Source organism: Morone saxatilis, unplaced genomic scaffold (assembly GCF_004916995.1).
Source record: "Morone saxatilis isolate NCDOM2014 unplaced genomic scaffold, NCSU_SB_2.0 Contig12, whole genome shotgun sequence".
NCBI classification, from domain to species: Eukaryota; Metazoa; Chordata; class Actinopteri; family Moronidae; genus Morone; species Morone saxatilis.
Genome location: NW_023339674.1, coordinates 24,274,496 through 24,294,409, shown reverse-complemented (window position 1 = coordinate 24,294,409; position 19,914 = coordinate 24,274,496). Strand labels below are relative to the sequence as shown.

The following is a 19,914-nucleotide window of genomic DNA, read 5'->3' as shown; positions in this document are numbered from 1 at the left end:
ACAGTGAAGGAGGAGACATCTTTGAATTTGCATATTCATAGATTCTGGATTTTTTAATGAGGTAGAAGGAGTAGATTACTTTGTTTTTAAATTTTTTATGTGGAAATGATCCGTTTTTGCTGAAAAAACACATATCAGGCACACATTATTGTTCCAAGCAGACTTTTTTGTAGACGTCTTAATGATGTCTGGAGGTGATCTTTAAACATTTAGTTAAAATTCTGCTAAAGTCCTCCAAAGATTCCATGTGGTCTCTCAGTGCACCTTCCCTTTGATTTGGTCTCTGCCTCACAGAAGGTATAGCAGCACAGTTCACTTTGGTTTAGTCAGTGAGGAGATGAAGGTCAGGGAGGGGCATAAATCAAACAGAGGGCACTGGCTCCCCTTGACTAGCTGAAAGTGTAATATTTGTCATGATGGTCCAAAATGACTCCCCAGCCCCTGCAGCTGCCACACAGTCAAAGGCTCTTTTGTCCTGTGCAAGCAGCTCGCACAGCGGAGCGATGCACCTTAGAACTTTGTGCATCAGCTCTCATACACCCTCTACGGTTCACCACGAGTCAGATAGGTGCACATCTGTTTCTTCCACGCTGTACTGCACCCGGCAGCTTCTAAAGCGTGAACTCGAGTGCAATTCCTGCCACAGCTCCCTCACTGCAGATACAGTTACAGTTTTGTTGTCATAAAGAGAAGTAGTTTGCACAACTTTGTCTGTGGACCGCATCTTTCCAAAAAAATGTCTTTGTTGTGGCTGCAAACAATCTAGAAGTAGTCAGAGCGTGTTTAAACTCACTGTTTGCTTTATTATGGACAGGCCCTACTCTTACATATGATGTCAGTGCGTGCCAGAGTGTATGTGTTCCTAATCTGCCTTGTGAAGTTTTTAAATCCTCTGCTTCTCTCATCTGATCCTCACAGCTCTCTGCTTTTAATGCAGTGTCAGTGATACTTATCTTTCTACCTGGAGTCTTTCCTGTTTGCTTTAAAGCTTTTTGAAGTCGGAGAATAGACTACATATTGTAGTTTTTGGGTTGATGGCGGCTTAAAACAAAAGAATTACCTGAAATGTCTTCTTTGTAAAAATTCACGATTCATTTCTACTTGCAAGAACATAGTTCACCTGCAAATCCCACACAGCCAGTCCTAATTCTGTCTTTATAGAAGGCAGCAAAAGTGCCAAATACCGACAGGAAAGCTGTTCGTCCGAGACAGCATATCAACTGATGCTAGCATATTGCTGATATTGACTGCCAAACAAAAACAACAAAGAGATGCCTAAAGATAAGTTAGAGATAATTTAGAAAGTTTACTTTTAAACTGCAAAAAAAAATTAAAGAAAAACAATTTTCCCCTGTGTTTATGTAGAAAAATTAATATTGGCTGATGATCAACAATATCAATTTGGTATCGGATCTAAAGAAATCCAGTATGGGTTGGACTATAATACTTGAATTTCTCCATATAATTTTAATTGAAACAACTAAATACACAGAAAATGGATAAATATGGAACAAATATATAAAGCAGTAGAACTGAATGAACCAGTGGGATTGTACGGGATTTGACAATACAGTGCAATACAGACAACAGACAACTCTCATTGTTTCAGCTCATTACAGTAAGTACTCCATTTGCTACATTGTATACTTTCACCAGAATTGGGTTACTGTTAAAGTTGAACAAAAACTTTGAATACTCACTTGAAGAATGAACAGTAGTGATACCGTGGCTATTGTGCACATTTCCCCATTCTTCAAAAGCGATAACACAATATTTAGACATGTTTATGGAAACAGCATCTAGGCGTCAGTCCTCTGGGTGGGGGTTTTTACCATGGCAGCAGTTGACTGTCATCTGTGGGGTGGCGTTGCTAGGAGACGCCCTGACAGCTTCCGTGGTGGGCTACTAACTGGAGCATGCCGTAGTCTTATGGAGCCTATGAATGTAGATTTTTTTTTTCCACTTTTGAACAACCCACCTGTTGCGTTGGTTGGCCATGCAAGCCATTTGTCCTTTTAGAGCATTCAGCACTGTTGTTTAGTTTGTATTCACTCAGAAAGCGGAAGCTAGTTAGCCCAGCTTGCTAACTGACACCCGTTGGATATTACTTGTGTTGTTTTGTTCATCCCACTACAACGGAGTTGGTCTAGCTAGCATTAGCTGTCTCTTTCGGCAAATGACCGCCTATGTGACCATTAAAACTGAAGCCATATAACCTATATATAGTCTGTTTTTAGTGTCCACCCACACAGATGTTGCACCAAAAATGATCAAATATGTACACAATTCAAACAAACACAGGGAATAAATATACCGATCTTTTAGCAAAAGCACATTTTAATTTCAGTTTGACTGTATTTAATAAAGTGACGTTACTTGATTGTTCAATATTTGTATTTTAAAGTCACAGGAACTCTCTTGAGTGTGTACAAATGTTGGACATTTTTTGCCCCATCGTGGTGGTCAATGTTTGAGGTTAGATTACTAAGTAAAAGCTTCAGGCGAGGTCATGCCGATTAGCGTGGTGGTATTAAGCTGCTTACTCAAGACCCCACTGGAGCATCCAGTGTTTCCTTACTCTCTCAATTAAAGTGCGTTAATAACCTGTGGCATGTTCCTAAGTGTTTCACACCCAGCATGCCAGTCGGCCGTCCCACACCCCTTACACACTGACTGGCCGTGGTGGGCGCGGGAAGGTGTGTGCAGCACGGCCCTTTGAAGCATGCATGACCCCCAATTAACCCTCCTGGATTAATCCCCTGCTCTCCAAACTGCTGCTTCTCTTGTCTCATCTCATCACTCCCACAGCGTATATTAAGCAGAGCCCAGTGCCCCGGTGTTTGTCCATGCAAGGTTGACTTTCTCTACTTTTGTTCATTTTGCAGCTGCGGATTGAAGCTGACTTCCTGTGGACGGCTTCATAGAGAGGAAAACCTTTGTGAAAAGCAGGAGAAAGGCCTGTCTGCTCATCTTCCTCATACTGGAAGCTGCAGGATAGTTACAAAATGGCAAGAAGATCCCTCATTCCCCTGTTACTCCTTGCAATATGCTGCCTGGCATCTGCAGGTAAGTTTCTCTCACTGCTTAGCTACTTGTGAAACAAGACTGTTGTTTGTTTGCATCCAGAAAAATAATGAAACTCATATTGGTTGGAGCCGAAAGTTAAACCCACGCAACTCTGCCATCAGTAATACCTGATATTGACATTGCATCGAGCCTCGCAGTGCTGTGTTAGTCAGACAGCCACAACTTTGCCCATGCTCTGGGATTTTCCACTGTTTCTCCCAGCATGCTTTTTCTAGACGGTGCTTGTCAGAGTTGTGCGTAGGGGGGATTTACATTTAAGATAGTGCTGACAAGTTTAATCTCAATACAAACACTCAGCAGGACTACATGTATCTGTCATATTGATTGGAATGAGACTGAGATACTGCCAAATAACCTGCCAAAGTCATTTACAGCCGTTAAACTGGCAAACCTAAGAGAGAGAGGAAGAATAACCAACTCAACTGCTACAGAGGTGGATGCAGGAAATGCATGTGTGCTATCAGTGTGTCATATCAATTAATGGAAAGCTCTAGATAGTGCTGTTTCCTGTCACAACCCACTCCGTATGTGCCTGATGTAATAAGTGAGAAATACTGCACCTCTCAATTTGAGGAATGTGCTTGTTTCTATGATCTTTTTTAGTCTACTACATTTTTGAAAATAGAAACAGTTTCCTAGAGTTCTGAGACTTGTATCTGTAACACCCTACTTACTTTAGTTTGTCACAGTCACCTTTATCTTCTTTATCTTATTGTTTCTGCACATCATCAAGATTGTTCCTGGCTGCAGGAGGCACTTCGTACTCACTGTGCGAAGACGAAGGAAAAATGACTCATGAAATAATTTAATTTAATAATAATCCTCATAAAAATTTCTGTCGGTTTTGTTAGTCTTTTGTTGATTAATACCATTAAGTAGTGATGCAACTCACTTTATTATAGCTTTTAAAATCGCTGCTCCTAACAACAGCTATGGGACTATAAGACATCCTCTGCCACACAAGGAGTCAAGACATAAGTTAGGTTTATGCTCAACAGTAGCCAGTCCCTGGCAGCCACTTTGGCTCTGCTCTGGTTCAGCAACACAAATATTACAAAAATTACAAAAATGATTTTTTTTCCAAACAGAAACAGTCTCAATTGAATACTGATGCCTCTATATGACCTACATAAACAAACCAGAGCATCAGCGAGAAGACTGGCTATTTCTGTATAGTTGTTCTTTATGCCTGTCACCGTACAATTCCCCACAAAAACCCGACCGAGCGATTTACAGCACGCAGACCGGAGAGCCCATGTTTCCATTTTCCCAGTTTTGCAATGTGTTAAAAGGGAGCAGGAGGAGAGTTTTCTTCAGAGAGGTTTATATATGATGTATACTTTTTGTGGTTATGGCTGATATTGGGGAAGGATCAGTGAAGAGGAAAAGGAAAGAACTGACTGAAGAACAAAAAAAGCTAAAAGGGACAGTGAAAGAGCATGGACAAAAACAAGAGTCAGCCTTGGTCGGTCGTTGAACAGGTGGAGAAAATTTCAGGATTCAAAACCAATCCTGAACCAGCCCTCTTTCACCTGGACAGGTATGTAATATGTCTATGCCTTCAGCTGTTAGTTTGCATCTTAGCATACAGTGCAAATGGCTGTGTATGGTCCATGGAGGTATGGCTCATGGTGGACGTAACTGCAATACAACTGTCTTACAAGGTAACATTTTATGTTAGCCTTGCTACCGAGCTATATCTTGCTATTGGCTTATTATTGTAAAGACATAACATTACATGGGAATGTTGATCACTTTAGCTTTCAAAACACAAAATACTGTTACCGAGCAACTAAATCTATTAATTGTAAGCTTACATTAAATACAAAAATATGTTGCTTCTTTCTTAAACTTGCTTCTAAAACACGTGCACACATTAGCCAGATCAAGATCATTACAACACGAGGCGGTGGAAACACTACCGCTGCTGTCCACAGAATCAATACAAAATGGAAGTTCCTTGTAGTAACTTCAAAAATGCAAATCTATTTCTTAACTAATTTAATTTCACCTTCTTTGTTGCCGAACTAAACGTTTCTAGTAAGAAGTTGGGTTGTGGTCATATCTGTACTGGCTAGAAGTCGGGGGAGTTTGAAGTTGTTGTGGAGTTGGCCACTAGATGTAATTAGAGGAACTGTCACTGCTGTAACGTCCACATTGGCTTCAAACTTCAGCAGCGGTTTCAGTCGCTTGGTAACTTGACCAAAATATTCAATTTACTGACCTAAGCCTGACACTCTACCCCACAGTTTGATGAAAAATCTGCTAGTTGGCAACAATCTGACAGACAGCCTAGTGGACATTCTTCTTTTCTGTTTTTTAGATTGTGAGATGTCCTGTTTACAGAGACTGGTTCCACAATGTATGGCTTTGGACCTGAACTTACTCCAGATTTAATCTGCAACATCCCATGTTGTTTTTCCGTGGTAGCAAAGGAATAATTACCCAGCAGGAGGCATGCTACATAGCTAGCACTCCAAAAAAAAGTGTGGTTTGCATTTTTCATGCTTTTGGCCTTATTGCTCCATAGGTTATTATTTCAAAATTTCTCTAGAGGTTTGAACCACACTCCAGAGAGCTGACTTTTAGTCAAACAATAGCAGTGTAGTCAGTATGTGCTGTGGGCAGAGCAAACATCATTTCTCCCACAATGCCAGGATCTCCAACACAATGAAGTCACGTATGAAGTTTTCCTCTAAATTCTTCCTCATACGGCACAGCGCATTGTTGCACTGTGTCACAAGGGACAGATATTTACAGTTAGACAACCAAATGCCCTTTCCTCCAAAGTACACTGCCAGTGAGTTATGGACAAATCTTCAGATGCTATGCAAACAGTTGATATTTGAACAGATAAAATGCAGTCCAATAAACACATTTTTAAGACTAAAACACATTCTTCCATCTCCATTTGGCCAAATTAATGTATTTTTTCACTGTCAGTGGTTAGCTTATCAATTTTATTTCTCTTCATGTTTTTTACACACCGCTACTTCAGCTTATCTTTCACCTTTCTCTCTCTTTTTCTGTCTATTTGTATCATCTCGGAGCATCTGTGTAAACAGTCACATCTGCCCTCTAAACTTGTCAGGACAGCTCTTACGTAATGTTTAGATTAGTCTGCAATGAGTCCTCTCTCAGCGTAATGCAATCCAGGATCTGGGCCTCCCATAACTCTTAAAAGTCAGACTGAGAGCACCTTGACGTCCATATTTCAAGTCTCCACTCTGCTGCTTCACTCTTTTGCTGTTTATAACCTTTTTTTTCCCCCATATTCTTACTACCATTTCGTGGTTGCCTCTCCCCTGCTTGCCAAAACGGTTATTTTGTGAAGGATATATCGTGGACATTTGGGCTGAGTTTGGGTTTCGCTGTGAAATAGAGTCGTGCAGGAACCGTGCCAGATATTAATTTGAGGCACTTGCCAGAAACAGCTCCGGCAGGATGCTGGTTATACTGGAGGCACAACGCCGGCCTGGTGGCTCACTGAAAAACAGCATTATTGATTGAAGGATGGTTTCTCCTAATAGCCTTTCCTGATTTTACTTATAGGGCGGCTTGATGAATGATATTCTATTAATGCGAATCTGTCCTCAGCTATTCATTGTGGAACCACATACTCTTACTATGGGATTGTTAAATAAAACAATAACTGGAAAAAGGAATTGAATTGTGCTCATATTCGCAGCCCATATGCACAGCAAAGTAAACAACTTTCTTTCTGTCTGCATATTTGTATACTCCTGGCAGACAAAAGTCACTGCAAGGCCAAAAGTGGTTGTAATGTTTTTTCCCCCACAGTTGAGCGAAAGGTTCGTCTTTATAGCCACAACGCTTTCTTAGGGCCAACAGAAGGGGTGACTGCCAGAATGCATTGTGCAACCACTGTAATCTGAGAGGTGGGTTAGCCAGGGGGAGGAGAGAGGCAGGCGCAGGCGTGGGTCGTCTGGTCCAAATCGACACACTCCACACACGTACGGCGTGCCAAACCGACAAAGTCCCTTCCAGCACGCTAAACCAGATGTTGCCCTGTGATTCATGCGAGGAGCTGGAGCAGCGCAGCACAGAGGCAGTGTGCTGCTAGGCAGAGTGGTTGGGATGTTTACATAGCAACGGGAGTCCCGTGTGTGTCTAATTACAGGTCTGCTCTCCCCCATGGTGAGGCCTTTATCTTAACAGCGCTGTCAAGGAGGAGGCAGCCATTCTGGCCCTGTCACTCTGTTTATATCTTTTGCTTATTGAATAAAGGTCACCCTTCTACTGATTAACAACAGGGTATAAATTAGATTGTGGAGTACTTTTATTTTGATTTACCTAATCTAACTCTGTCTGTCACTCTTTGTCTTTCACAAGCACTCACACAAGAGAGTGAACCTGAATGAACTATAGCAGACAGGTCTTTACAGATAAATTCATATCTCCGTCCAGGTCCATCATATCTTGTCAGCCTCCCGTTAAGGCTTGCGCAAATCTGCAGGAGTAAACCGAATCCCGCCCCCTTTCCTCTCTCTCTCTCCCTCTCTCCCTCTCCATAGTTCCAGTAAGCAGGCGTGTAAATAATTTCGGTCAAAGCCAGTAATGGGAGACAGCTGGGGTGATGGTGCGTTTTCCATTGTGTTTTCACAACCATTTGAAAAAAAAAAAGCCACTGGAGCTGGGGGGAGTGAGAGTAAGACAGTGTGACTTCATTGAAGACAGAGACGTAACTATAAAAAAAACTAGGACTCTCTCTATCCAGATGACCTTCGGAAGCAGCGAGAAAAAAAAATTCGTGCTATCATTGGTTGAGGTGTAGTTTTTATTTTTTAGCCATAACCAGTGTGAGTTTATCAAAACTCTGGTTGCCCAATCACTTCGCAAAGGTGCCAACTTTTGAGTGCATGAGTCTTTATCTGCAAAAAAAAGTCCTAATATGGGATTCTAGCTGAAGGCTTCCAGGTGGTATCTTTCATCAGACCAGCCCCTCTAGGGGCCTCACCTTCCCCACTCTATTTCCACCAGATGAGTCCTGCTGAAAGACCATGTCCCAATTTTGGAATGGTCCTTTGGAAAACAGGAGTGTCTGTCCAAAAAAATGACAGCAGGTCTTTACTTTGCCCTAAATAAAAGATAGTTGGGTTAGATCACAAAAACACTTGCTTGGAAATGCTCTTTTTTTCCACTTGTTTTTCAAAATTTGATTTCAGATATCTTATATAGACAGTAGTTGTGGTTCGAGGTTGTTGTATGAATAAAATAACCATTAGCTGCACTAGTATACTCTTTAAAAAGTACTGTAATAGACTGTTATGGTGGCTGGAATATAGTCTACTCCTGTCATTATTTGAAGCATCTGCACAACAGAAAAACAATAAAACTGTTACATAAGTAATCATTTTGGTGCATTTCCTCAACACCATTTATATTATCTGCCGTCTTTGTATTTTTTTACTGAACACCCATTCACAGATTATGTATTGTCGACTGACTGTTCTAACAAGCCAATTATTAATCACACTTTCCGTGTGTTAACTGTCCAGTAAAGAGGCCCTGCCAGCGTTCTTTGTGCATGTTAATACACGAGGCAGCATGGCATTTGACAAGTCATTCCTCTCTTCTTTTTTTTGCCCTCCCTTTCCTAAAGATGAAGAACCCCGGAGGAATGTAGTCCCTTCCAGCTGGTGTGAAAACGCTGTCTGCCTTGCCCTTTCTCACCTCTGTGGCTCCTTCACACTGGGCTCACACACTGGCACAAAGGGCCAGCATTGTTTGTTTCACTCTTTGCTTTCTGTTGATGGCAACCTGCTGCTTCTCAAAGGCTCCTATTATCGCATCTGAGTGATGATGTTTTCGTAAAAAATCACAGGATCAAAGACATCTTTTTGGGCTGCTATTTGATTGATGCCAAAAAAAAAAAAAACATCAGTGCAGTCAGTGTGCTTGGTATTATTGATGTAGTAAAAATCCTTTGCTCATGCCCTTAACAAATCAGTGAGCCCAGGCTTATCTGTAGATTTTTCTTGGGTATTGTTGGTTATGAGTGTATCTGTGTTTGTCCATTTGGATGTACGATTAGAATAGATATGGTTAAATCATCCAGCTGAGACATGACGTGGATGTGGTGTAATAAACTTAAAAAATGCAATGCTGTAAATAATGATTTACAGTATTGTGTAGGCTCTTTAACATGTTTTCAAACCTCCTTGCATTCTGTGGGCTTTTAGAATTTCCGGACTTTAAGGATAGTAACTCAACAAGCGCCCTTGGAGCTTTCAACCGACTTTTTACCCCAGCCTCTCTGACATATTGACTTTCCTTCACTGCTTCTGGAAGATGTTAAATATTGTACATCGAGGATTTCTGACAAGGCAGATGATCCGACACAAATGAAATGAGGCTGATATCAAGTGGAACAAGACAAGCGACCCTGGGGCACAAATCCATGAATCCCCCTACTGGGTTTGAATCCCTGTGAATGTAGATGAAGTGGCTGCTCCCGAACCCCCGCCAAGCTGCTGTCAGGGAACATGGCTTTTGCAGGCATCTATGATTGATGAGTGAGATGCCCTTGGAGCAGCAGGACAGACATTTTCTCTCCATTGTCCCATTTAACCAGAAAAGGCACTTCTGCTCGGGTACATTTAGTACTGCACTGTGCAGTATGCAGAGCTGATGACTGATGCAGTTCACTTATGGTACCTCAAAAGTCATGTCTGGTTGAAATCTTATCCACATAACCACTGTATAATAACTCCACTACACTGTTGGCGCTTCTGCAGCTTTTTACACCCTTTCTGTTAGTACCAACGAGGCACTCACTTGTTTTGGTTCAGTACAGAAGTGACAGTAATTAATTTGGATGTGAGTTCTCTCTCTCTAAAAATAATGAATGTTTTACACTCTTAACTAGTTGATATTTGTAGTGTTATATTCTTAAAGGTTATATATACAAAATGTACTTGCCACTAGATGTTGCACTAGAGTACCAGCATCTCAGACCAAAACAATGGGTGCTACAGTTGTCCAGAATCCATTGACAAAACTAACAAAAAATGTCTTTCCACAGTCTCTCTAACAATCGGCAACACTGGTTTGGTCAAAATAAACCTTTAATTCTCTGAGTTTGATGTGAAAATATTACAGAAACAGGCTTTGGGAGTCTCCGTAGACAAAAACAGCAATTTTACCCCACATTTCATTGTGACTTATTCAAAGTGGATAGAAACAAAATAAAACTCACCTAATCAAGTTTTAGTTAATCTCTACACTGTTACAACAATTTACTGACGTACACACGGCCAGACCTGCTTTGTAAACAAAGCACAGACAAACTGGGATAACAGTACAGGCAAAGGGGAGTGTGACGTCATTCTCTGCTCAGGACACTATTTCTTCACTGTATCTTTACACAGCAAATTATTATATATAGTGCTATATTAATGTTTTAAATGTCATATAACTCTTAGTTTAGTAGGTGTTAACCATTTACTACGTTTTAGATACACAACCAGCCAGATCTTGTTTCGTGACTGTGCTGACAACTTTTTTGTTCTTTGATATTATAGGTCCAGACAGCACATGTCAGCACCCATCAGTAAAGACATACAGTGGTAGCACAGCCAGTAATGTCTTTAGTCAAATGCACACATGCTTGGTCTCTCCCAGCTGTCTCATTTTACACAGTGGCTCCTGTGTTCCTCTGGGAATTAGCCTTGTCATCCATCTCTTCAAAGCCCTCTGATTTATGTCTGCATTAAGAGGTAGAGAGAAACGTACCCACTTCCATCTCCTCTGTTTGCCTGTGGCTTCTTATGTTGTTCGTAATTGGTCAAGCATTTTTTTTTAACTAATGGTGATGATTTACCAACAGGTGCCCACGTCATCTGTCAGGGCTGATGAATAATAACCAGGCTCAATGTCAGTAACAGTTTTACCCTCCTTTCATGGCACATAATATATGAACTACTGTAACTTCAGCAAACCCAGCTGTTTAATATCGTTTTAGATCCATCCTTTACAAATAAATACTAGCATTACCCATGAAAAACAGGGGTAATGAAACAAAGCAAACAATTAAGCAAAAAATATCACTGCATTACATCAGGAGAAAGTATACCCCCTTCCTCCACAGTCACACAATTATATCATTTCAGTTTGAATTACTTACTAAAATTTCTTAAGACAGTGTCATACTGTCCAGCTGCTAAAATCCAGATGAGTTGATTAAAATATTGCATTTTTTGCCCTGGGGTTTTCCTCTCAGGCACTTAGACCTGAAATACTTCAAACTCCCCAGCATGTTTTTGTCTGGTAAAATGTTTTATTTTCATTTCAGTTGATAATCCCCAGAAAAGATGCTACAATTTAACATTACTCGCATACTGTATAAGGCAGTAAATGACAGTGCTCTTTTTTGATGATGGAAATACATTATTTAAGCATAACGTCGCTATTAAAGAAGCTAAATGTGATTATATGTTGCATTGCATTCTAATGAAATATAGCATTTGTCATTTTTAATCAAGCACACCTGTAGGGGATGGGAATAATAACCACCCTGACTTTTCCTTCAGCACCAGCATGAGATTTGTGGTTTTGACTTAACAACTATTGGATGGATTGCCATGAAATCTGGTACAGGCATTCATGTCGCCCTGAGGATAAATTGAGTTTCAAAATTTCAAACTGTTTCAATACTTCATCCATGACTAAATACCACAAAACTAATGACATTCCTATCAACCTAGTTTGTGTTTGTGATGTGCAAAAGATGTGGTGATATGGTAAACACACCTGCTAAACATCAGCATGTTAGCACTGTCATTGTGAGAATGCATTCTAATGTCAGCATGTAGCTCAAAGCACCACTCTGTAGGGCTGTACCTAATAGTTCAAAGCTTAATTTGTAGCGACTCTGTAGCGACCAGGTTACATCGCCATCTCCTTCTCTCTCTCTGTGTATTCTCTGGATATAAATGCAGGAAAGAGCATTTCCTTTTTTTCCTTTATTTTTCCCCTTCCAAACCTACGCCCATGAAAATGAGGAAGATTAATTTTTACTGGCACTTCCTTTGTATTCAGTGCCTTCACTGTTGCTGAAGTTTTAACATCCACAGGGATATAGGTAATTGTCTCAACACCTGTTAACTTACTTAGAACCGAAAAAGGCTTTGCCTGCATATCCATGCTTGCGTTTGCTCCACATCACCCACATAGATAAAATATAATCCATTGAAACTCCTGTCGTTTAACTGGTTTTTCAATTATATGCCATCTGACAAGATTATGGTAGATGAATCTACCAATAAAGTGTGTTGATATTAAGTTACGGGCGGGTTTTGCGGGATATCTGACTTCAGATTTCACACTTTGATGGGGGAGTTTACGACTTCCTTAATGGAGTTCAGGCTCACCCCTGCCCTCCCCCCTTCATCTCCTTCCAGCTTCCTCCTCTTATGACTCCAATGTTACAGTCCAGAGATAAATCCTTTTCATAGGCAGGCCAATGAAGTGAACTTGTACTACCCTTATGAAAGGCTTTACTCGCTTCCTGTAGTAGTGGCTGAGGGTTGAGGGGTGAGTGGGCTGCGCTAATGTCAACACTGCAGAGCTAGTGATTCTTAAGTCCAAAGCCCCTTAGGAAAACAAAACCGGGCAGAATATTACGTTCCCTAAACTGGTTTGCGTGGTTCATGGTCCATGGGAATCATGCCCTGCGGTAAAAAAGAAAGGAGACCAGAGGATTCATGTAATCCTGTAGTTCATATGGGAACTGGGGTATCTTAGGTAGGGAGGAGATATATTGAAACAAAGAGTCACCTTTGTGCTACTTTATATTTATTGTAATTAAATTGGCCTTATTTTATCTTTACATTCTCGGACAATGCATTAAGTTTCATTATTGTCTTCCTCTGCTGAATTGTCTTTTCATGTAGGGAATTATGACATTGTTTTAAGAAGATGTGTTGACATGTGTGAGGTAATCTTCACTGCGTTAACGTTCTTCTGCATCTGGAGAAACACAATTAGCCTGCCTGCTGAAGGATACTGGGAACAAGACATGTGAGGATGTGTACACACACACAGGGGGAAGGTTCTGTTTGTTTATCTTTGGAAATGGCTTTGTGGGAATATCAGATTTGTCCCTAACTGGCACACAGACTGACATCATTTCCTGTACCCAAATCTTGGCTCAGTGCCGCCGTGTGGACGGCAACAAAGTGCATTCTTTGGAAGGCGTTTATCTCTAGTAAGATAGGAGAATGCTCTATTGATGAATGTACCTAACAGGAAGGGTCCTACTTTTGTGGTCAGTTTGAAATAGTTTTGAAGATAAATATATGTTTTAAACTTGGAGTTTGGCCAGGACTTTGAAACTGCTTTGATTGTACATTGTAAAAAGATGGATCATTCTGTCTAAATCTCAAATGATTTATTAATTCATTAGTCAAAATAATAAATAATCAGCAACTATTTTGATAAATGTAATTGAAAAGTAATCTCTCAGACAAAAATTGAAAACATTTACTAATTCCAGATCTTTTATTGTATTGATTTTATGCTTTGTTTTGGTCCCCAGAACACACTGGAGCATTACAAATGAATCACAGCATTATTTCCACTGAAGTCCTGCTCAGATTCCCCCAAATTCTTGTAATTCTTGTCTCATCCAATTTCTCTGATGTTTCTGTAATTGTTTTTAAGCATATGGCTGGTTTTGTTAAAATAACTGGTTCATACAGATAATTTTCAAGAACTGAGAGACAACCATGTTGAACTTTGAAGAGCTTGTAGAAAAGCAGGATTTTCACCTACATTTTTATCATGTTATAATAGTCTGAAATACAAATACATGAGTACTTAAATCATAAAAGAGGTTATGGTCTAAAGGAACCTGCCAAAGAATGTGAAAAGTGTCCGGTGACATAACTGCCTGGATCTCACACCGTTTAGATTTATCAAAAATGAGTATTCATACAGTCTCTCCTGCCTTCATTTGGATTTACTACATCCACTTCTTGTCTTGCCTCTAACACAGTCACAGTCAAGCCTAAATGCATTTTAGCCAATGTAAAATAATAATAAAGAATATAATTAATATCTTTTCACAGACAATAAATTCCTCTTGCACATGCTCTTGTTATGCCATATCCAGTGTTGCTGTTAGAATCAGTCTGTGTGTATTTAGAGCTAATCCCCCCCAAAAGGCACAACTGTAGAAATATACATTTAACTGGGGGTGGTAGGAAAAAGTGGTAGATGAAGTTGCATTCCAACCACAAGTATTAGTCTTTGATGTTCATGTCCTTCTTGTGTAGAAGGTGCACTGTGGGGAACATATAAAATAAAGGGCTTCTGTTTTCTCAACATATGAGCATATTGCAAAGGAAATTTTGATTAGAGGTTATGTGAATGGGAGTTTCATATCTTACAGTTCAATGCTAACAGTTCACACATTTGAATGTTCCCTAGCACTCCCACTTCCACTGATTCACTACCTTTACCGCTAAAATCAACTAATGTCAACTAACATTTTAACTGATTTAATCTTACTTTAACTTTCTTCATTTGACATCGCAATGGCTTTCATCTCATCAACTGACATTTCAGCTGCTTTCATTTCTTATTCTTTAGAGTTCATCTGATTTCAATGATTTCACTTTCTCACTTACACATTGATTATTTTAACTCCTTTTAGTACTTGAACTTCAGCTGCGTCTTCAGCTTTATTCAGTGCTTTCACCTAAACTGTAAGTCCCAGCCAGTTCCACTTCATTTCAGTCACTTGAGTTTTTCAGTATTTCAGCAATTGAGTGTTTCAATACTACTAATGTTTTCACTGTTCCAACTTATCTCTGGTCAAATACCCACACCAAGCTGCTTTGTGATGCTAAGCAATTAGATAGCCATCTTTTTTCCACAGTAAGCCTGATATAATTTGGTATTATTATAGGGTATTTTATAACAACGATGCTGGGTATTGTTGAGCAGCTATTACCAATTTTAATACCGATATATTTTAGCTATATAAACGAAGAGTGTCAAGCTATCAAGTGGTTTGGGCAAAGTCCAGTTCAAGTCTTGTAACTTCCTGTGACTGTGCCCACCCACAGTCAAAGAGGCAGAAGGTGGCAATGAAATGTTGACATCTGAATAAGTCTGTCATTCTTTCCATCAACTTCCCTTCTCACTTTCACAGCGAAAACCCACAAAATCTTGGACTGTTGCATGTGGTTTTTGCACCTGGGACATTTGTCATAGTTGCCAGTTCTGATGTCTGTCAGATTTTGTGAAGTGCCGCCTGCCTGCTCACTCCAATGAAGACGCTCACTTTGTCTTCACAAGAAGAAATCTGATGTTTAAGGCACCCTTTAGTTGATTGTGGCCATATAGAGATGTCCACAGCTGATTTGCAGGATTCTGGTTAGTGGCCGATAACGAGCACCTTTTGATGGAATTTTTACTTGATTTCTTAGTGTATGTTGTTTGATCGAGGTATGCCAGGTATAACCCCACTGAGCCTTGTTACAGCAGAGTAACGTTTCCTAATACGCAGCGTTGGTTCCTGTGAACCACAGAGAACAACAAGCTGCTGGGGGGTCAGTGGGTGGCACCCAGTCTAGTTCAGATTGTTATTTTCAGATCTTTCCCCTGTTAAAACAGTGGCACGAATCCCTCATACAAAGCTTAAAGAGCAGATCTGAATTTATGAAAGGAGTGGGTTGAATCTCCACAAGGCATTTGAAACTAATAAAATTTAACCATTCGAAATATTTCATTCAGATTACAATACAGACTATCTACTTTTGAAATCCTATTTTGAACTTCAGTTAAGTACCATTCAAATCGTAGTTTCAGTTAAATGGTGAATGTGACTTGACCTCAAAGTTGGCCATGGGGGTGGGCGATGATGAGATGTTGATGTTGAGTCTGTTGGGCCGGATCAGGATCTGGCTGTCTTGTCGATGTTAGCTTTTGGTCCTAAAGCCTCGTTTGTTACTGTTGTTGATGTAGTCTGACACAGAGAGCCCTATGAGAACTAGGCTCTTCTTCCATGTGTTTTAACAACATGAATTGTCAGGACTGTGTAGAAGTAGGGTAGGCTGGGCTACTGCAGGGTCAATATGCCTCGGTTGGATGGATTGAGATTGATGTATGTATAATGAAAGTACAGGATCATTCATATTCATGCAACGTACAGTATCTTTTGCCAGGTCCTGGGGAAATGAAGCATCTCACCACTTTATTCCACTGTATTCAAAATAATTGTTAAGCCCAAAAAATGCACTACAATTAGCCTGCACCTCTTTTGGTAATAGATCATTTTCATGTAATTTCCTGAGGTTTGGAGATATAGTTTGTACATTTACCACAATCCAGTTGTACACTAAGTTTACCACAGTAATTTACTGATGTACCAAAGCACTGTGGTAAGCTACAAACTACAAAAGGGTCTAGTAGGCAACCTGGGGCTCATATGCAGCTCTTTAGCCTGTCTCCTGTGGCTCCTCTTGGCTTTGACGAAAATTATATCACATGAATAAGATTTAATTTTTAACACTTTCATTCATCATTGTTGTAGGCCTTTTATTATAAAAAATGTATAGCTATTACACACAGAAAAAAAATATGTTTTAGCTTTTCATGAATAAAATGTGCGTCATACGTTACGTCCTGATCTGGCGCCTTTTCCTTTTAATTCTAGGATATAGTTGGGATTACACTACACTCTGCCATTCATCTTTTATACGCTCATCTCTCTGAAGACATTTAATACATTCTAGAGATTACTGTTACAACTGGAGTATCAGCTTTACAATTCGATTTTAAGGTTTTCTGTTAAGGCAGTATTTGTAGTATAGTTTGCAGAGTGTCTGGTGGACGCAGGCTGGACATGTTTTTCAGGCACATTGAACAACAGCTTCTCTCATTCCTCCGCTGTGGGCGTTTGGCCTGGCCAGCTAAAAGGCACTAGTAGCAGCTGGACAGGACATACTCTGTACTCCATGGATGACCGAGGAAACAGAAGTGGAGGAGAGAGGCAGACAGACAAGGTGACAGAAGACAAAAAACAGTCTGTAGGCTGTAGGCTGATGGTAATAGCATATGTGATGAGCTTAGAACTCAGTTTCAACTTAGTAGAACAACTGAATGAGTGATGAAGGCCTTTGTCTGCTGCTATGTATCTTTAAAAGGTTTATAGGTCATTCTATCTTACTATAAGCCCATAAAGTGGGCTTGTGTTGTTTTCTTTCCCCTCTTGTCAGTAACAATGTCCTCAATGGTACTATTCTGTGTGCTGAATTGACATTTTGCCCTCCAGTTCCTGAAGTGTTGAAAATATGAAGGGTTCATCCTCTGAGGGCCACGAATGTGCTTAGTAAATTGACAGTAAGATTCTGATACCTCCTGTGTATAAGTGGAAATCCTGGCACATGATTCATCCTCTGATTTTGGAGATACCTTGTTTCAAGTGTTGGGCAAGGAGAACATTTTGCCCAATGCAAATGAAAGGCCAGGGAGGTCACCAAAATTGCCAGGAATCATCTTCTGGGAACAATGAATAGGAAACAATGTCTTAAAAGCTTTGTTGGTATTTGTTTCTTCCTCTAGTGCAAAGTATTGGACAGACTTATATTACATTTCTTAGGCTCTACAAAAACAATACCATTAAGCTTTGAATGCCCAACTTTTTTTTATCCATGATGGACCTTTTTTCCAACATGCCTCCCTTTTCTCTCCCAAGCAATTTTAAAATCATTGCCCAATATGTATTGTAATGTTTTGGCAGTCTCCCAGAAAGAACTACGTTGTTCTTTGTTTGTCTGGCAGTTGTTTGTTATTCTCCATGTGTGAGGGGAAAAAGTGAGTTGGAGTGCCCTCAGACGTGTTTGTGGGAGTGAGAGTTGATGACATGGTTAGAGAGGGAATATGCTTTGGTCCTTTGGGAGGAAAAGGGAGGAGGGGGGTTAGGCGGGGGTTGAAATACTGATGCACCACAGGTTTTTACCATTAAGCCTTGTCCTTTTATCACTATGGCAAGACCTTGCCATTTTTTAATATATGTATGCTCTCAATATGTCTCTCGGCTTGAAGTGTATCCACAAGCAGCAAGAGACGGCACAAAGTCCAGGTTGAGACATCTGTCAAGGGCTTGGTGTTTGTCTCAAGAGACAAGTATGGTAACAATAAAGCCTCTGTGTTTTTCTCACAACAAGGAGAGGGGAGCTATGCCATACATGGTCTCTGGCTTTATGATGAACTAACATAGGCTTATTGGACGGCACAGACAGAGAAAACAATAGCTATGTGTTCTGAGCAACAACAAAAAAAAGGAAAAAGATTTCCCCCTGGCTGTACCCCACTGCTGAGGCACTATGGAGTCAGTTGGGGAGAATTTAACATTGTTATCTAACTGTCTCTCACTTAAACTTTAATGATTTCCAAATGTTCCATCTGATTGCGTTTGGCAACCTTTGCGTGTTTAGCATGATGTATTTGAAATGCGAACAGCCTTGGCTGGCACAAGGCTGTAGGGTAGAACACAAGGTCTGACCCTGAGAAAAAACCTGGCCACAGGAGCTGTCATAGGATACACGACTCTCTAATGGAAAAGAGCTGTTTGGTACCTCACTCAGACCTCAGACTCAAATGCGCTGCGTTTTCGTGCCACCCCTCATGTGAGATGGGTGTGCTCTTGCGTTTGTGCAAGTTACACCGTGGATGTGTTTAAGTGGGTCATGCAGATGTAAAAATGTAAAGGAGGTTTGCACCATAGGAAGATCTCAGGCTGTGGTGAAGCTTGTTAACCACCTGAAAGCTTGTGGCTGATGAAAAGGAAGTTCCACATTATGCAAGGGCAATCGTAGACAGCAAGTACAATCCTGTACACATAAGTGAATCTGTGTTAAAGTCAAGTAGTCCAGACATTGACAGGTCACTGAACTGTTAACATTACAGCTGACTGTGCAGTAGACAAAACACAGATATAGAGCCAACAGACTGATCTTCAGTGTCCTCACACCCTGCTGAGTGCTGCTTTGCTTGATTGAGCGGGCTCAGTGACTGTTTTTTTGTAGTCGTGACTGCTGTGATGTCTGATTGAAATGGGAACATCTAATGGAAAGTTAAAGAGAGATAAGAAGTGTTCGTCCATACCCCTTTTTGCTTGTAATGTACAAAATTATTAATTTTATAGACAATAAAAGCTAACTTTTTAGTTTGTCCTGTTTATTTTCCCATTCACAATTTGTCAAGTTGTAGTTATCATAATGGAGCTATATCCAGACTTTTCGACTTATGTTACTTAAGTTATGCTTATCTGTAAAGAGGATGATAGAAAGCCAGGCCCTTGCGTGTTATGAATTCACGGCATGCTCAGGCCATGAACCACCTTTTCGCTTAAAACTACTGCACTGATAAAACATTACACTTTTATAACATTAAAAAAAATCCTCAATATATAAACTAAATATATATATATATTTTTTTTTAGCCATTTCTATTCCTTGTCAAACTCTGGCGCCTACATTACCCACATAACAACTCGACCACTGGCAGTGTGGTCAGAGATTCAGGTTATTGTTTTTGCAGTATCCAGTCACAGGAAAAGTAGAGAAAAGGCTCCACCTTACCACACTTACATATTGGCCCAAATTATCAGAACAACAATAATATATTGGCAGCTGATATATTGGGCATCCTTGGTATTTGAATACTACTCACTTCACCTTAGAATCAATTATTTATTTCACTACTTGTCTCTGTGGAAAGGCTTATCTCTGAAAAGGACTTTGTACTTGTGACATTTGTTGCAACTAAGAAAGCATTTCCTTTATAAGATGTAGT

At 40.2% G+C, this 19,914-nt stretch overlaps 1 protein-coding gene across 1 annotated transcript in view; it reads left to right on the top strand.

Moving 5' to 3' along the window:
• The window catches only part of tgfbr3 (transforming growth factor, beta receptor III), a 68,453-nt gene that overhangs the window by 2,127 nt on the left and 46,412 nt on the right, over positions 1-19,914 (top strand). The window contains exon 2 of the mRNA XM_035653370.1: positions 2,886-3,066. Coding sequence (XP_035509263.1) covers positions 3,006-3,066 — 61 coding nt within the window. The 5' untranslated portion in view covers positions 2,886-3,005. The remainder of the gene's footprint in view (positions 1-2,885; positions 3,067-19,914) is intronic.